The following is a 15,673-nucleotide window of genomic DNA, read 5'->3' as shown; positions in this document are numbered from 1 at the left end:
TCTGCCTTGTCTTTCTCTGGGAACTTACCCGTGTGGCTCTCTCCAGAAGTGGCTTTCCATAGTAGCACAGGGATTGTGTTATAGTCTGTGCAATGGAGTATGTGGGTGTTAATGAAACCTGTATGCTTGTCTTCGTCTGTTTTCTGCTGCTATACTAACTACCTGAGGCTGGCACCTTATAAAGAAAATCATTGTATTTTGTCACAGCTTGAGAACCTCACCTGATGTTAGAACTTGATAACATCCAGTGGAAGGAATACATATGAAAGGGATGAGTAGCTTGTGTGTAAAAGAGAGGTCCTGTGGCAAGACAGCTAGCTGAGCTCACTTTGTGACAACTCACTGTCTCAATAACTGTAACAGTCCCATGAGACCTAACTCATTCCCTTGAGAATTAATCAATTAATGAATAAGCATGAATTCCTAGTCTTCTCCCAGAAAGCTCCAGACCTTTTAAAGGTCCATGGCACTGTTACACTGGAGACCAAGTCTCTGCATGAGGACCTTAGAGACAGACCAAAGCAACACCCTCCTGTAATGCCATTTATTAATTAGCCAGATATATGCAAAGGATCTTAGTTATGTTGCCCAGGCTGGCCTCTTGAGTTTCGATCCTCTTGCCTCAGCCTCCCAAGTGCTAGGATGCTACCATGCCCAGCTTGGTGTAGTGTTTTAAAAATACATGAAATAAGTAAAAGATTACAAGGAAAACCAGTTCGTGGAAATGCAGCTATCAAAATGTTAAATGAATTTGTGATATGGTTCTGTGTGTTTATTAATTTTTTTTTATTTTTGCTTTAGCTGCTGTTCATTGGCATTCAGGTGGGCACTATAGCAACAGGTCTGGAGATGCTGCAGCAGTAGACTGGAAGGTGCGGAGTGGAGTGTGTGTGTCCGCAGTAACAGCTGAGGGGTGCACAAGGAGGGCGGGGAGAAGGCCAAAACTGTTGGGGAAGCAAGTCAGGGCCAGGGCCAGAGGTTATCTACACAGGAACCTGGGCCCCGTGCCCTCAGCCCCTACTGCACTTGCGGTCTCCTGACTCCAGGCCAAGGCTGGGAGTTCTCTGGGCAACTTCCTACAGGAGCAAAGTGCGCAGAGATGTCGCTGCCCTTTTGTGATAAAGTCAGAAGGTTTCCAGTTCTGCTCTATGCGTTTATGTTATACATTAGCTAACAAGAGCCTGGAGCAGGTCTAACAAGCACCTTGGTTTTGAAGCCGTGATAAATAAGGGTGGTATTTTGAGAAAGTGTTGCAGCAGTGGAGTGAAGTGATAGTCCCTGTGAGTTCTGCGGGTGACAGAGTCCCAGGTATCGCTGATACGCAGTGGTTAGTTGCTTATACCAGTAATTGAATAAAATGTAAGTTTGAATGGTAAGTTAGAGAGAACAAAGGAGTGAATTTTCTTAATATTCTATGCATGGCTCTCTGTGGACCTAGAAACCTACAGGTGGCCATTGACGGCAAAGGACAGGATGATTGTGCTGGCTAGTTTGATCTCAACTTGACACAAGTTAAAAGTTGTTTTGGAAGAGGGAACCTCAGTAGAGGAAATGTCCCCACCAGATTTGCCTGTAGGCAAGCCCATGGTCCATTTCTTGATTGATGATTGATGGGGAGGGCCCAGCTCACTGTGTATGGTGCCACCCCTGGGCTGATGGTCCTGGGTTTTGTAAGAAAGCAGGCTGAGCAAGCCATGGGGAGCAACCTGTAAGCAGCACTCCTCCGTGGCTTCTGCATTGGCTCCTGCCTCCAGGTTCCTGCCCTGACCTCTTTAGATGATGGACTGTGATGTGGAGGGAGGTGGAAGTGAATGAGCCCTCTCCTCCCCAAGTTGCTTATGGTCATGGTGTTTCTACAGCAACAGAGACCCTGAGCCATCGGCACAGGAAGTTTGGACAAGGATGGGCTGCAGGGGCTGTGGCACTGCAGCCTCCTTGGAGGCTGGCTCTGTTATTAGTCAGTCTGTCATTGGCCCTGGGCTGCTTCCTAGGCCTTGGTGGTTGGCCTAAGAAGGTCTGTTCTGTGGATGTCTTTGAGCCCTGAGCTGGTCCACCAGCCACTTTCATTCTCAAACATATCTGTGCCCTGGCTGCATGCAGTAGATTGCTTGTGCTTTTTCAATTCCAAGGGCCAATTACCAACCAACCAACCAACCAACCAACCAACCAACCTTCTTCAGAAACCAGTTGGACAGCCAAGCCTAGAGGCACTGGCCTGAAATCAGCTACTTAGGAGTCTGAGGTAGGTAGGAGCAAATTCAAGACCTGCTTGGCTGACAGAGCAAGTTCAAGGCCAGCCTGTCTCAAAATAAAACGTTAAAAAAGGGGGTTGGCTGGGGAAGTACTTGCCTAAGATGTCCCCACGTTACAAAAGAAGCCAATTGGGGATGTTTTATTGGTGCTGCATTAGATGACTTTACAGGGAGAAGTCACTCTTGTCTGGCCCTGGCTGTCGCTCCAAGGGTTTGCTATCATCATAACCTTTGATCCTGAGGTGATCCTGAGGGTGTCCTGGAGTGCTTAGTGATTGCAGCACATGGCCTTGCCTGGTGGCTTAGGCTGAGCCCAGGATAAGGTGGATGGTGTTGTGACTGAGCCCTGTGGAGGGAGGGCTAAGTGCGGTCATCCCTCAGGATCCCAGGGGCTTGTCCCAGGCATCCCCTCAGACACCAGAATGTCCAGATGCTCAAGTCCCTTATATGAAACAGGCAGTAGGCCCAAGTCTGGCTGTCCAAAGGGATCTTAGGCCTTTGAGACTTAAGGAGCTGAGTCACAAGGAGGGGAGCTGGGGGAGGCGAGGAAGCTAGGTGAGCATTTTTAGCCAGTGGTGCTGTGGGAGGGGTGACTTGGTGTGAGCCCATCCGTAGCAGGGGTCCCCATGCATTTGCTCATGAGGACCCTGTAAAGATGAGCTTCCCTTCTCCGCTTGTGATGGGTGTTACTGAATGGGTGGGAAGGGTGTGGGAGTCCCTGGAGTGTGGGTGGGTGCTGGAGGGTGCACTTTCAGTTCCTGTCAGCCAGGCCACTTGGGAGCCATGCTTAAAAGCCGGTACCAGGATCCTCCTGCCCTTTCATCCTTGTGGCTGAGAATGGCAGACATCAGCCCTGGCTTTGTGGAAGCCCTGGCTACTCACTGTCCTAGGAGGAAGGAAGGGCAGGTGCCGGGGGTAGGAGCGAGTGTCTACAGCATGGGCATGTGTGGATGTTCCCCACTCCTCCACCCTTCCTGCCTCCTAGTTGGAGCTGATTCGGCACCCGCTAATCTGCACAGTTGGGGTGTGGACCCCGAAAATTAATGGTAACAGTGGCACACGCAGCAGATATTTATCAAGCACTTGCTGTGTGTCAGGCAGGGTGCTAGGCACAGGACACGGGGACTTAGACGGAGTTCGGTCTGTCTCACGGAGGACCTGTTTCAGCTAGAGATCTGGTCTGTCTCATCAGTTGGGGACTGGTTGATGCTGGCAGTTCGCTACAGGGGTGGTTTTACAGAACTGCAGGGACATGGAAAGGACTGGCTCAGGCCATTTAGTTTTATGGCCCGCCAGGAAAGGCATCAAGGGAGCAGGTTCTCTATACCCACTGTTTTACTCCTCCCCTCCTCCACCTCTCATGCTTTCCTAGGCTCAGCCCGTCTGGAATCCAAAGGCAGGGCCCAGGCCCACGGACTCACCAAACTCACTCTATAGGTTCGAGACACTGTGGGTGGGGTTGGATCTGGAGGGCAAGTGGGGAGACTGGCCTAGTGCTATGTGGGGCACGTGGCAGTGGTTGGACAGGAGAAATGAGTTCAAGAGGGAAGGTTTACAAGGTGGCCCGGGGCCAAGATGTGTAGGAAGTGTGTGTAAGGCGCACACCACTGCCGTGTGAGGGGCGGTCTGAACTCTTCCACGGCCCCCCAGCTGGCCACTTCAGGGGTTCCCTCTTGCACGTCTTGCTCTTGTCTGAGTTCCGGCTGCCTGGCTTGGTCTGCCTGCCTGCCTCCCTGAGTTCATTCGTTTACCAGGCGTCGACACCAGCTCTGCCTTTGTCTTGGCGTTTCACACGTTTCCTGGAGAGACAGCAACTCAGGAAGCCTGTGCTGTGCACATAGGAAGAGGCTGCTACAGGGTGGGAAGCTCAGACCAAGAACACAGTGGAGAGTTCCTTAACGTTGTCCAGGTGCGAGGTGGACCTGGGACTTCCTTCCTTCACAGGGAGGAAGTCCTCTAGTTTCTCAGTATACGTGGGTGGTGGAGCAGAGGTGGAATGAGAAGGCAGGAGGAGGCAAGGTTCAGGTCTTTATTGTGCTCACCAAGTTTGAGGTGAGAGAGACGTCAGAGGGCCAGGGGCCTCTCCATCTGGAGGGACGTCATTGGCCTGTGGCAGTAGATGGCAATTAAAACTGAAGCCCTGAGTAGACCCAGCTGTGCCCAGTGGAGGGACAAGTATGGACCTAGCCCTGGGGTTCCAGTAGGAGGTTGGGGGAAACTGAGTGAGGATGGAGGAGCTGTACCAGTTGGAGTTCTACTTGTCTACCTGTGTCATGGCTACAGAAAGTCCCCATGAAGACTAGATTGGGACCTGCTGCAGATTCAGGAATGTAGGGTCATTGTGGTCAGATAGATTGTGTTTGCTTAGGGGAGCAATGTGTAGGCCTCATGGGGTGAACTAGAGAGCATGGCTTGTCATGAGAGCCGGAGGCAAAGTGGAGGAAGAAATGGATTGCTGAGAGCAATGAGAAGTATTTTTTTCTGTTTCTGGGGTCGGGTTATTGCATATCTGAATGTTGAAGGTGCCCCAGTGGGGGAGAAACACAGTGCAGAAGCAACCTGTGACTAGGTATGGGGAGGGGCAGGCTGTGCACAAGTCACAGGTGTGAAATCTAGGGAGGCACATCTCCCAGTGATGCCAGGCCTGGCCCTTCCCAGCCCCTGTAGACTTTTCCAGAACACCAGCTTTGCTCTCCTGGAGGTCCACACTCTAGCTGCTGGTCACAGGGGCATGGTGCTGTGGGGGTGCACTGTATGTGTATACTGAGGGGTTGGGCATTGTTGGGTATGGGAACTACCAACATAGGCTTAAGGCTGGCAACATATGTGAGTGACATTCTAGCCCCTGCAGAGGCTTTCCCTCACACGCCTTGCCCACCTACCAGCTGAGAAGGTACAGCCAGGGTAAGCCAGGCACCTAGGAGCAGAAGGATAGACTGTGATGGACAAGCCTCTATAGCCTTGGTTGGCTCTGTGAAGGACCGTCTCTGGGACCCAACAGGTTAAGTTCAGGCTGGCTTACCACAAGTTGATGGAAGTGCCCCCCCATCTCGCCCCCCCCATCTCCCCCCCCCCCCCCCCGCAGGCCCAGACCACGGGTGATAGACCACAGGGAGGTGCTAACCGGCCTGTGCTGTATCTGCTCCTGTCTCTGCAGTCCTTCGTTTTCCCTGGGGAATGAGACCCTCAAGGTGCCGCTGGCACTATTCGCCCTGAACAGGCAGCGTCTGTGTGAGAGGCTGAGGAAGAATGCAGCTGTACAGGCCGGCTCTGCTGTTGTGTTGCAGGGAGGGGAAGAGATGCAACGTTACTGCACCGATACCTCCATCATCTTCCGCCAGGTGAGCGAGCGTTCGTTCACCCATTCTTACGGGTTCCGAGGGGCCCTGGAGGCAGTGTGGGAGCAGGAATCCCACGTCTCAGGTCAGCATCTCCAGCCTCACCTGTTGGGAAGAGCTGTCAAGGCATAGAAAGATATCCTTGGGGGAGCAAGCAGGCTAGGCTTCGTGGGGGAGCTGGTGTGAATCTGGATAAGCAAGAGCACAGTGTGCACAGGAGTGTGTAAAACAGCGTGGCCTGGGCCACTGGCTACGGTTTGGGGGCAGCAGAAAGTCAAGCTACAGATGAGGGGTTGAGTTCCTGGGACTGGGTGCTGGCAGGGAGGAAAGCTGCGAAGATTGTGTGATCTGCCTGTTGGAGGCCCCAGCCTTCATCTGAGTTGGCCAGTGCTCACTCTTGGCACCCTAAGTGGACTGTGCACCCCCATATGTGTGTCAGGGGCTCTACGAAGTTCTGGAACTCTGGTGTACAGCCTAGATATCCTGACATAGCTGAGAATACTCCAGCAATAGCAACACTTGCCCAGGAAGCTAGGTTGACCCAGAGTTGGGCATACTCTGACTGATTCTAGCATCATGCCCACTTTACAGAGGAGGAGACTGAGGCCTGGGGAAAATAACTTGCCAACAGGTAGACCTAGAATTAGAATCCTATCTTCTAGCTGGGCCTGATGATGCAGGTCTGTAATCCCAGCACTCAAGAGGCTTAATTAGTTAGATCACTAGTTCAAAGCTAGCCTGGAAAACTTACAGAGACCCTACCTCAAAATAAAAAAGAGAACTGAGGATGTTGTTCAGTGGTAGAGCCCCTGCCTAGAATCCCCCAGTGAGGGGCTGGGGGTGTGACTCAGTGGTAGAGCCCCTGCCTAGAATCCCCCAGTGAGGGGCTGGGGTGTGGCTCAGTGGTAGTGCCCTGCCTAGAATCCCCCAGTGAGGGGCTGGGATGTGGCTCAGTGGTAGAGCCCCTGCCTAGAATCCCCCAGTGAGGGGCTGGGGTGTGGCTCAGTGGTAGAGCCCCTGCCTAGAATCCCCCAGTGAGGGGCTGGGGCGTGGCTCAGTGGTAGAGCCCCTGCCTAGAATCCACCAGTGAGGGGCTGGGGCGTGGCTCAGTGGTAGAGCCCCTGCCTAGAATCCCCCAGTGAGGGGCTGGGGTGTGGCTCAGTGGTAGAGCCCCTGCCTAGCATGCAGTAGGCTCTAGCTTCAATCTCTGATACCACCACATGTGTTTGTATGTGTGTATGTATACATATGTACACACACACATACACACACACACACACACACACACACACACACAAAACCATGGCTATGGTTATTTTCTCTCTCAGCTTCCAGACTCAGAACTGTGGCCAGAACCTTTCTGGGAGTGGGAGGTGGGGGCACAGCGGGATGTGAAGGGGCAGGTGGTGCAGAAGGGAAGGAGCATGGTCTGGCCTCTGGGCTGGAGCGCATCCACTGCAGCAGGACAAAAAAGGGCTATGATCCTCTTGCTCACCACCTCATTGTCCTCACAGCCACAGGCCTGCTGTCCCCAGCTGCCAGTGTCATGGAGGTCTCAAGACTTGGCCTCATAGTCTTGAAGCTTCTAGAGATTTATATATTTGTAGTTTAAAAATTCACTTTCCTAAATTCAGCTGTGGGCTTCCTGGTGGATCTCATTCTGGATTCATCTGAGAAGGGTCCCTCCCCAACTTTATACCTTGGTGACACCAGCTCAGTGCTTACTGCTAAGCGTGTGTGTGTGTGTGTGTGTGTGTGTGTGTGTGTGTGTGTCCATCCGTCCGTCCATTTGGGTGCAGATATTCTCTGTGGGTTTCTGAATTGAGCTTGTGCTTGGTGCTGTTGACTGCTGGTTGTCATGGGCCCAGGAAGTGACCTGCAGATGCATGGCTGGGGCAGTGGCTCAGTGGATAAAAGTGCTTGCTGACAAGCCCAACAACTTGAGTTCGATCCCCAGGACCCACACAGTAGAAAGGAAGAACCAGTTCCTGCAGGTTGTCCTCTTATTGCATATGTATGCTGTGGTACACACAGATGTAATATACACAATAAATAAGTTAATTAATTAATGTGATTTTTAAGAAAGAGGGTAGACGGCAGGGTCACAGGGGCCCCTGTCTGCTCTTGACAGACCGTAGCATGGCAGGATGGACAGCTGGCAGGTGGACCGGGAACCAGGGCTGTGGCCGTTTCCTAAGGGGAGGCCTGAGCCTCTGCCCCCCTCCTTCCTGTACCTCATGCTCTGGTCACAGGGTAATGAGACCCCTTGCTCCCTCCACAGGAGTCCTTCTTTCACTGGGCCTTCGGCGTCATCGAGTCCGGCTGCTACGGTGTCATTGATGTGGACACGGGAAAGTCAACCCTGTTTGTACCCAGGCTGCCTCCTAGCTACGCCACCTGGATGGGAAAGTAAGGAGTGGTCCCTGCCTTGGTACCTTGGTACCAGGCCTCCTGGGGATGACGATAGGGTGGGGACGGGGAGGGGGTTTAGTAGTCGGGCCCTTTGCTGGCAAGCTCTGTTTCACAGCCCTGAACCTCAGTTGGGAAGAGGGGTCAGATGAAAGCTCTGGGGTGGAGGCAAGGTTTACTGAAAGCCCAGATTCCCTGCATACTAAAATGCGGCTTTTGCACCAGTAGGTGGTCGCTTCTGCATGGGCTTGATGGGGCAGTGTGTGCTGTCTAGGCCCCCTTTCTGAGCCTCATTACCCATGTCCAGGGGATTATTAATGCCTACCTCTGGCCACAGATGGTCTGTCCTTCATTAACCTCTCTGGGAGAGATGGCGGAGGAATAGGGCTGTGCCATGTGAGGAGTTTGGGGCCAGAGGCCAGGCTAAGCTCCTTGGGAGAGACTGTCCCACTTCCACCTTCCAAGACACCTGGCAGCTCCTCCCTGCTCACAGCACTGATGCAGATGCTGTGTAACCAGGGACGTTTGAAGTGATCAGGAAGTCTTGTCTTCCAGTCTGTCATTTCTGCCTGGTGAGTGATTATTCCAGCTAATGTGTAAATTGCAGCCTTTGCTACCTGGTGCCCCACGTGCTCCTTACCAGGTGGGCCGGAGTCTGTGGCTGGTTTGAGTGACATGGCACCTGGCTGCCACAGGGACTCTGAGCTCTTTGCAGAGGGCAGGGCCCCTAAAGGGCTGTCCTCCAAACTCCCTCTGCTCTGCGTGCCGACTCCTGCTCCAGGCGGACTGCACAGCGTCCATTGCTGGCCCTTGCATGTTGCTCTCCTGCTGTCTTGGGGGAGGGCGTCCAACTCCACAAATTGGCATCAGTTCTGCTTTTAGGCCGCTTGGCGGCATGCCAGGCTGGCCCTGGGCCATCAGCTTTGCTGTGAGGATGCAGCTGAGGCCGAGTTGGCAGCAGGAGAGAAAACGGGCTCTGGTTCTCCTGTGAGCTTTTCTTGGCTTGACCCTTGAGAGGGACCCAGGAAGGGTGGGGAGTGGACATGTCTTGTCTAGCTGCCTTTGGGATAGACAACAGGGAGAGGTCATGCCTAATACCTCCCTAGCTTATGGTCCATCTGCAGCCAAATCCTTACCACTTCCCTGCCATAAAGAGGAAACAAGTCCAGTGTGCTGGAAAGACCTGTGTCAGCACCGTGGTCTGTTCTTGTGGGAGCTGTGATTGGAAGTAAGGCTTGCCTGTGGTCTGTCATGGGCTTCACATGGTGGCCGTGAAGTACCAGGAGGTGAGGCTGACCGCCGCTCTAATCCCGTCCTAGGAAACAGCACCATTACAATACAGTGCCGTGTTGTTGGGTTGGTTACACCGGAGGTGACGACATGAGGTGATGGTGTTGCCAGGAGTGCAGTCTCTGAATGCCTGACCTGGAAGTCACTGGACAGTCCCAGGCTGGCTTTGAGCTTGTGACCTGCCTGTCCAGAAAGGTGAAATCTGTTTCACCCCTGCTTGACCCTGGTTAGGACCATGATGGCAGGACATTGGCTGTGTGACTTCCGAGGCTAGACCATGAAGTGCCCTGGGGCTTCCCCCAGTTCTCTCCACTGGGACATTCTCCTCCAGCTCTGCCCTATCATGAGGAAGCCCAGACTCACCGGGGTGGAGAGCCTGCAGCTGGTGCTGCACCAGCCGTGAGCATGGATGAGCCTTCACATGAAGCAAGCTTCCGCTGAGGTCACAGATGCCATGGAGCAGAGGTTAGCCCCGCTGCCTGGGCTCTGTCTCACTTCCTGACCTGGAGAGTCCACACGTTAATGACCTTGCTCATTCCAACAAAATATCTCACAGGAGCAACTTGAGGGAGAAAAGATGTGTTTTGGTTTAGTGTTTCAGAAGGCCCAGCTCATCCCGGTGGGGAGGTCACATCAGCAGGAGTGTGAGATCACATCATGGCAGCCGTGGAAGCGGAGAACAGGACCACACTGGTGGCCAGGCTCTAACTCTCAATGCTTGCCCCCAGTGACCCAGCTAATAAAAGCTCTGCACCCTTCCAGAGAAGCACCCAGCTGGGGATCAGATATTCAAACAGATGAGCCTATGGGGCACGCTGCAGGTTCAGACCCTAGCAAGGATAAACCGTTTTCCGTTCCACTCAGTTTTAGGGTGGGTCGGGTATCACTCAACTGTAGTGTATAAGTCAGGCTTTCACTGCTATGACAGCGTACCCGAGGGAAACAAACGAACAGGGGAAAGGTTAACTTTGGATCATGATTTCAGAGGTTTCGTTCTGTGGTCTGCAGGCTCCATCGCTGTGTCTGACATAAGGCAGACTAGTACAGCCGCGTGAGCTTGTCACGCAGCTACCCCCTCATGGGAGTTAGAAAGCAAGGGGTAGGGGAAGACAGACAGACAGACAGACTAGGGTTCTAAAACACTCTTTTAAGGATATGCCTCCCAGTGCCTTACTTACTCCAATTAGGGTCTGTCCCCTAAAAGCCCCTCCTGAGCATTACCTCACAGGGGAGCAAGCCTTCAACATGACACTTCTCATCCACACCATAACATCTGTAACTGGACCAGCCTGGAGGGAGGTGTAGGTCTCGTCTCTGTACGATGCTCCCCAAATCCTTCCTTGAACGCTAAGCCGTCCTCCTGAACAGAACCATAACTGTCCTTTCAACATCCCCTTGGTCCTACTTCCTGGCTCAAGCTGAGCTAGCCGAGATGTCGCGTTGCTTAGAGAGTCAGCTCAGAGGTTGGCAGATCCTGTCATCTGTGAGCTGTGGGGGTGGACAGTGGGGGTCCAGGAGGGTCTGTTGGCCCTCAGTTGGCCCCAGCCGGAGTTTCTGTCTGGAGAGGTGGAAGGACATTGAGTGGGCCTCCTCTGCTGTCTCTTCTCTTTCCCTCCTGCCCCCTTCTTTCTTTCTTGAGATAGACTGTCACTATGTAGCCTAGGCTGGCTCAGACTCAGATCCACCTGCCTCCTCCCCAGTGCTGGGATTACAGGTGACCACCACCATGCCCTGCCAAAAGAGTGGGTGCATGTGTGCATGTGGGTTGTTGGGGATTGACTCTAGGGCCTTGCACATGCTAGGCAAGCACTCTACCAGCTGAGCTTCTCTGTGGCGGATAACCTCAGAGGATGCGCTGGGGCTGCCCCAGCTCACACATAGGAGCAGTCTCCAGGCTCAGACACCTGCTCTGAGTTGCAGAGTGCTGCTTTCCTCTTTGACAACTTAATGACATGTTGACGTGGTTGCTGACTTCTGCTCTGCACGCACCGTGTTGTGCCACCAGCGGAGTAAAAGCTGCGTACCTAGACATTTCCTTCTAAAGGAGAGCGGGCTCTAGCAAGAAAGGAAGGGTGCTGCCTGTGAGCTGCAGGCAGGCATCTTCTCTGGCTGGTGGAGTGGAGGGCTGGTCTTGCCCGAGGGACTCTACCCCAGTTGCTGAACCTGTGTGAACTCCCCGTGTCTCTTACACTTACATCTTGGGAGCTAAATAGCCCTTGTCTGAAGGGTTTAAAGCCCGGGATCCGATTGGTCCAGTATCAGCTGTTAGCAGTCTGCTTGCTGGGCAGATAGTCTTCAAGAACATAGGAATTACAGTCTGCACCTTGGCGCAGCTGAGTCTCGGAGACTGTTCAAAGCTCTCCTTTAGTCTGTCCTGCTTTGCTGAGGCAGCTCATTGTCTAGTGCAGAATAGAGCCTTGAGTAGCCTTGGGGGTAGAAGCGGGTCTGCAGGATTGGTTCCCCTGGTGAACAAGGCTGTGTGTGCTGTGCAGGCTAGACGCGGGAGCTGTGGTCCCAAGGGAGATTGTGACGTTTCTTTTCTCTTGTAGCCCTGGCTCCCTCAGCAGACCTTTCCTGTCTGTGCTCTGGGGTGACCTGAGTGTTTGGGAGGGAAGGGCTGGTTGTAATGGGCAGGTGACAAAGGGGCTGGTTGTCTGGGCTGGAGCTGGGAAGCAGCCAGATCTGATGTGCGCGGCTGCTTCCAGACGCTCTCGTAATCGATAGGGCACCGGGAGCAAGGCTGGTGGGATTACCTGGCCTTTGCAATCAAAACCCACCAGACTGAACATTTGACCTTAAGCTCCTCAGCTTCCTTTGGAGTCTCTATCTGATGGCTTTTGAAAATCCATCTGGCAGATACTACAATCCAAAGTCACTCAGGGAACCAGCGGATGTTCCGCTGTAGGATCCACGGCTTCTGTGGGTGCAGGTGTCGGGATTGCAGGTGCTGGGGGAGGGGATTGGAAGCCTGTGCCTCACCCCACACCCTCACTGAAGCAGCAGGGTGGGAACCCTTGATGTGTTTTTGTAGGCGTCTATCCAAAAGAGGATTAGCTGACAGTAACTTTGGCCTGGGGTGTCTAGGCTCTTCTAAGCAAACTGGAAGCTCCCTCTGTGACACACCACACCAAGTAGCTTCAGGACCCATGGGAAGTGAGCAGCTCTGGGTAGGGATGGGGGATCTCTACAGTCGTGCCTATCCCTGACCAAGCTGAAAGGAGAGAGAGTGTGCCTGGCCTACGTTTGCAGGGAGGTGGTGATCAGCTTTTCGAGGGCCTGTCTGGGCCTCAGGCTGTCCAGGAACAGGCTACTGTGAGCTCTCCAGGGCTGAGTACCAGAGGCCCTGTACACAGCTCCTTTTGATAGTAGAACCCATGTGGGCCTGTGTGTGTGTGTTTGTGTGGGATGTGGGATGTGGGATGTGATGTGTTGTGATTTGTAGTGGGATGCATATAGGGTGACTTTTGTTGTTTGAGACAGGGTCTTGCTATGTAATTCAGGCTGACCTTGAATTCAAGATCTTCCTATCTCAGCTTCCTGAATCATAGGCATGTGCCATCACACTTGGCTTGTATGTGGGCTGTTTGTGGCCTGTGGGATGTGGTGTGTGGACGGTGGTCTCAATTTTTTATGGCACTAGCCCCCCACTTACACACTTTGAGTCAAAGGACCACAGCTTCCTGATCCTCTCTGGGCCATACTCTGGCTCCTGCTGTTATCAGGAGGAGGGATGGGCTCTGTGATGGAGACAGTCCTTGAGAAAAGGCTAATAGGTTCTTCTTGGCTCTTCCTGAGCACCTGCCCCTGACCCCCAGCACCCAGGGATTAGCCAGAGTCCCTAGCTTTCGTGGCTGCCCTCCTCGTGGGTAGCTCTGTCTCCATCACGTCTCCTTACAGTGTAGTCGCCCTCTGCCTGGCGGATAACCTCAGAGGATGCGCTGGGGCTGCCCCAGCTCACACATAGGAGCAGTCTCCAGGCTCAGACACCTGTTCTGAGTTGCAGAGTGCTGCTTTCCTCTTTGACAACTTAATGACATGTTGACATGGTTGCTGACTTCTGCTCTGCACGCACCGTGTTGTGCCACCAGCGGAGTAAAAGGCAGCGGCATTGTTTGGAGCTGAAGGCAGGCGCCAGGCGCCAGAAACTGATGGTGACTGCTGTCATTTGGCCTTATTACTTATTCATTAACTTTGTGCAGGTGGTCAGCTAGCCAGTAAGGCCTGCTCTTTAAAATTTCATTTTCTGGAGGGTTCCATCATGTCTCCATCATGTGGCATTTGTTTAATGGTTCTATCTCACCTGAGGCCTCACACAGGCTTTGGGGCTCATGGCACTGCGACCAGGCGTCATCTGCTCTGACTCTGGGCTTGTGCCTGGGCCCAGTTGCAGGCAGAGCAGACCTGCATGGGCCTGAGTGCCTGAGCACAAATCCTCTCTCCAGGGTGGGTGTCCTGTCTAGTGAGGGACTTCTGTCTTCTGCCAGAACTGCACTGTGCACTTGATAGAAGAGTGTCTGAGTGTGTTCAGCTCCTCCCCACATGCCGGCCGGGACTGGGCGTAGACCCTCAAAGAAGCCTCCTTGTGTCCTGGCCAGCACAACCCTCAGAGCACTCAGAGATTCCCAGTGACCTTCCCAGCCAATGTCTCTTCCCATGTCACAACCCCACCAGTCCTGGCTGCCAGGTGTTCTGTGCCTGGTTTGATCATGCAGCCTGGCACACATATCCCTTCAGGTAACATTTAAATGATTTTTACTGTAATTAACCCACAAACATGAAAAAGCAAGAACTGTTCAAGCTTAATTATCTCTGCCCTTTATAAGAAGAATGTAATGTGCTGAGTCCCAGACAAAAGGCTCACAGCACTTCATAATTTCTGTTGGCGGTTAGTCCTGGCAAGCCTTGATGCACGGGAGGTGCTTGTGGCTCTCGAGACCCAGTCTGTACTCAGCCTAGACTGTGGCGTCTGCCTCTGTAAGGAGAGCAAGTACTGGGCAGCGGGCACTTGGTGGGACTGGTACCTGTGCCCACTTCTTCCTGTTGGGGCTCTTCTAGGGGTCAGCCGCCCTTTGCTCACCTGGCCATCCACAGACAGCGGAATGGCTTGTGGCCACTGTTGTGGCTTGAATGTGAATTGTCCCCGTAAGGGCATGTATTGGATCCTTGGTTCCTACCTGGTGGTGCTGTTTTGAAAAGTTTTAGAAACTTTAGGAAGGAAGACTTTGGAAGAAGTAGGTCACTGGGGATGTGTCCTTGGCGGGGGGCGGGGAGAAGCACCTCTGTCTCTGCTGTCAGCTTCCTGTCCACTACAAAGGGACCAGCCTTTGCTGTACATGCCCTCCACCATAGTGGTCTGCCTCCCTGTTAACTCAGAATCAGTGGAGCCAAGCAACCACAGACCGAGCCCCCTGCAACAAAAAGACCTGAGCCCAAGTCAGTAACTCTTCTCTTAGGCTGTTCTGTAAGGCATTTCATCACAGCCGTGTAGAAGGGATTTTATAACCACCGTGTGGGGTTTGTGGGTGAGTCCCCAGCAGTGAGGACACCCCCTAATCACAGCCCGCTACGTTCACCTCCTCTTGCTGCCACTTCCTTGACTAGGGCCTTACTGCTGCAGACTTTACCAGGCTTCTCTGGTGTGGCAAGCCTCTGATGAACCCTAACTTGTAAGACTCCCCGGGAGGGAAGGACAGGGAGATGTTTCCTGGTGGCTTCCCTCTAAAGGACATTTTTTGGAGGGAGGCTTCAGGTGCCCTATGGCAGTGGACATGAAAAGGTTAGGCCGCCATATTAGCTGCTGGCCTGAGCCTCTGCACAGAGCCCTGGAGGCTGAGTCAGATCTTTGTGCTTCTGAATCTGTAGGGAGTCTCCTTTTCATGCCTGTCACCACTGGAGATGACACAGTGACTGGGATTGGAGGTAGGGCTGGGCTGAGCGGCACAGCTGGAGAGGGAATGAAGAGCTGTTTTGCTGGTGGCCCTGCTGCTTGCTTTTCCAGCCTGCAGCTGGGACTCCCAGAACCCAGGTGAAGTGACATGTCCTGCCTCAGCTCTTGAGGCCATTTGCTAATGGAGGTGTCAGGTCTTGGCCAGTTAACTGGTGAGTCCTGTCTCATGGCCGAATTGTGCACAATTAATTAATGGCAAGAGCTTGATGCCCAGGGAGTTTTTCAGAGGCCAAAGGAGAGAAAAGAAAAGAAAGGAAGGAAGGAAGGAAGGAAGGAAGGAAGGAAGGAAGGAAGGAAGGAAGGAAGACAGACAGAAAGAAAAAGCAGAGGGCGTTCTGTGAGATCGCAGTGATCCTCAGCCTGAGGTGGGCTTTCTACCTGGGCTGTGAGCCCCTCACTGCTGCTTCCACTGCCCTCCGGGTGCCCTGGTCCTGAAG

General features: G+C 53.3%; 1 protein-coding gene across 1 annotated transcript in view; it reads left to right on the top strand.

Annotated features, from left to right (window-relative positions):
* The window catches only part of Pepd (peptidase D), a 132,960-nt gene that overhangs the window by 3,524 nt on the left and 113,763 nt on the right, over positions 1–15,673 (top strand). The window contains exons 2-3 of the mRNA XM_059274996.1: positions 5,410–5,593; positions 7,872–7,999. Coding sequence (XP_059130979.1) covers positions 5,410–5,593; positions 7,872–7,999 — 312 coding nt within the window. The remainder of the gene's footprint in view (positions 1–5,409; positions 5,594–7,871; positions 8,000–15,673) is intronic.

This window comes from Peromyscus eremicus, chromosome 1, assembly GCF_949786415.1.
Source record: "Peromyscus eremicus chromosome 1, PerEre_H2_v1, whole genome shotgun sequence".
NCBI classification, from domain to species: Eukaryota; Metazoa; Chordata; class Mammalia; order Rodentia; family Cricetidae; genus Peromyscus; species Peromyscus eremicus.
Note: the sequence above shows the minus strand (reverse complement) of the source record. Positions and strands in the feature narration are given on the sequence as shown.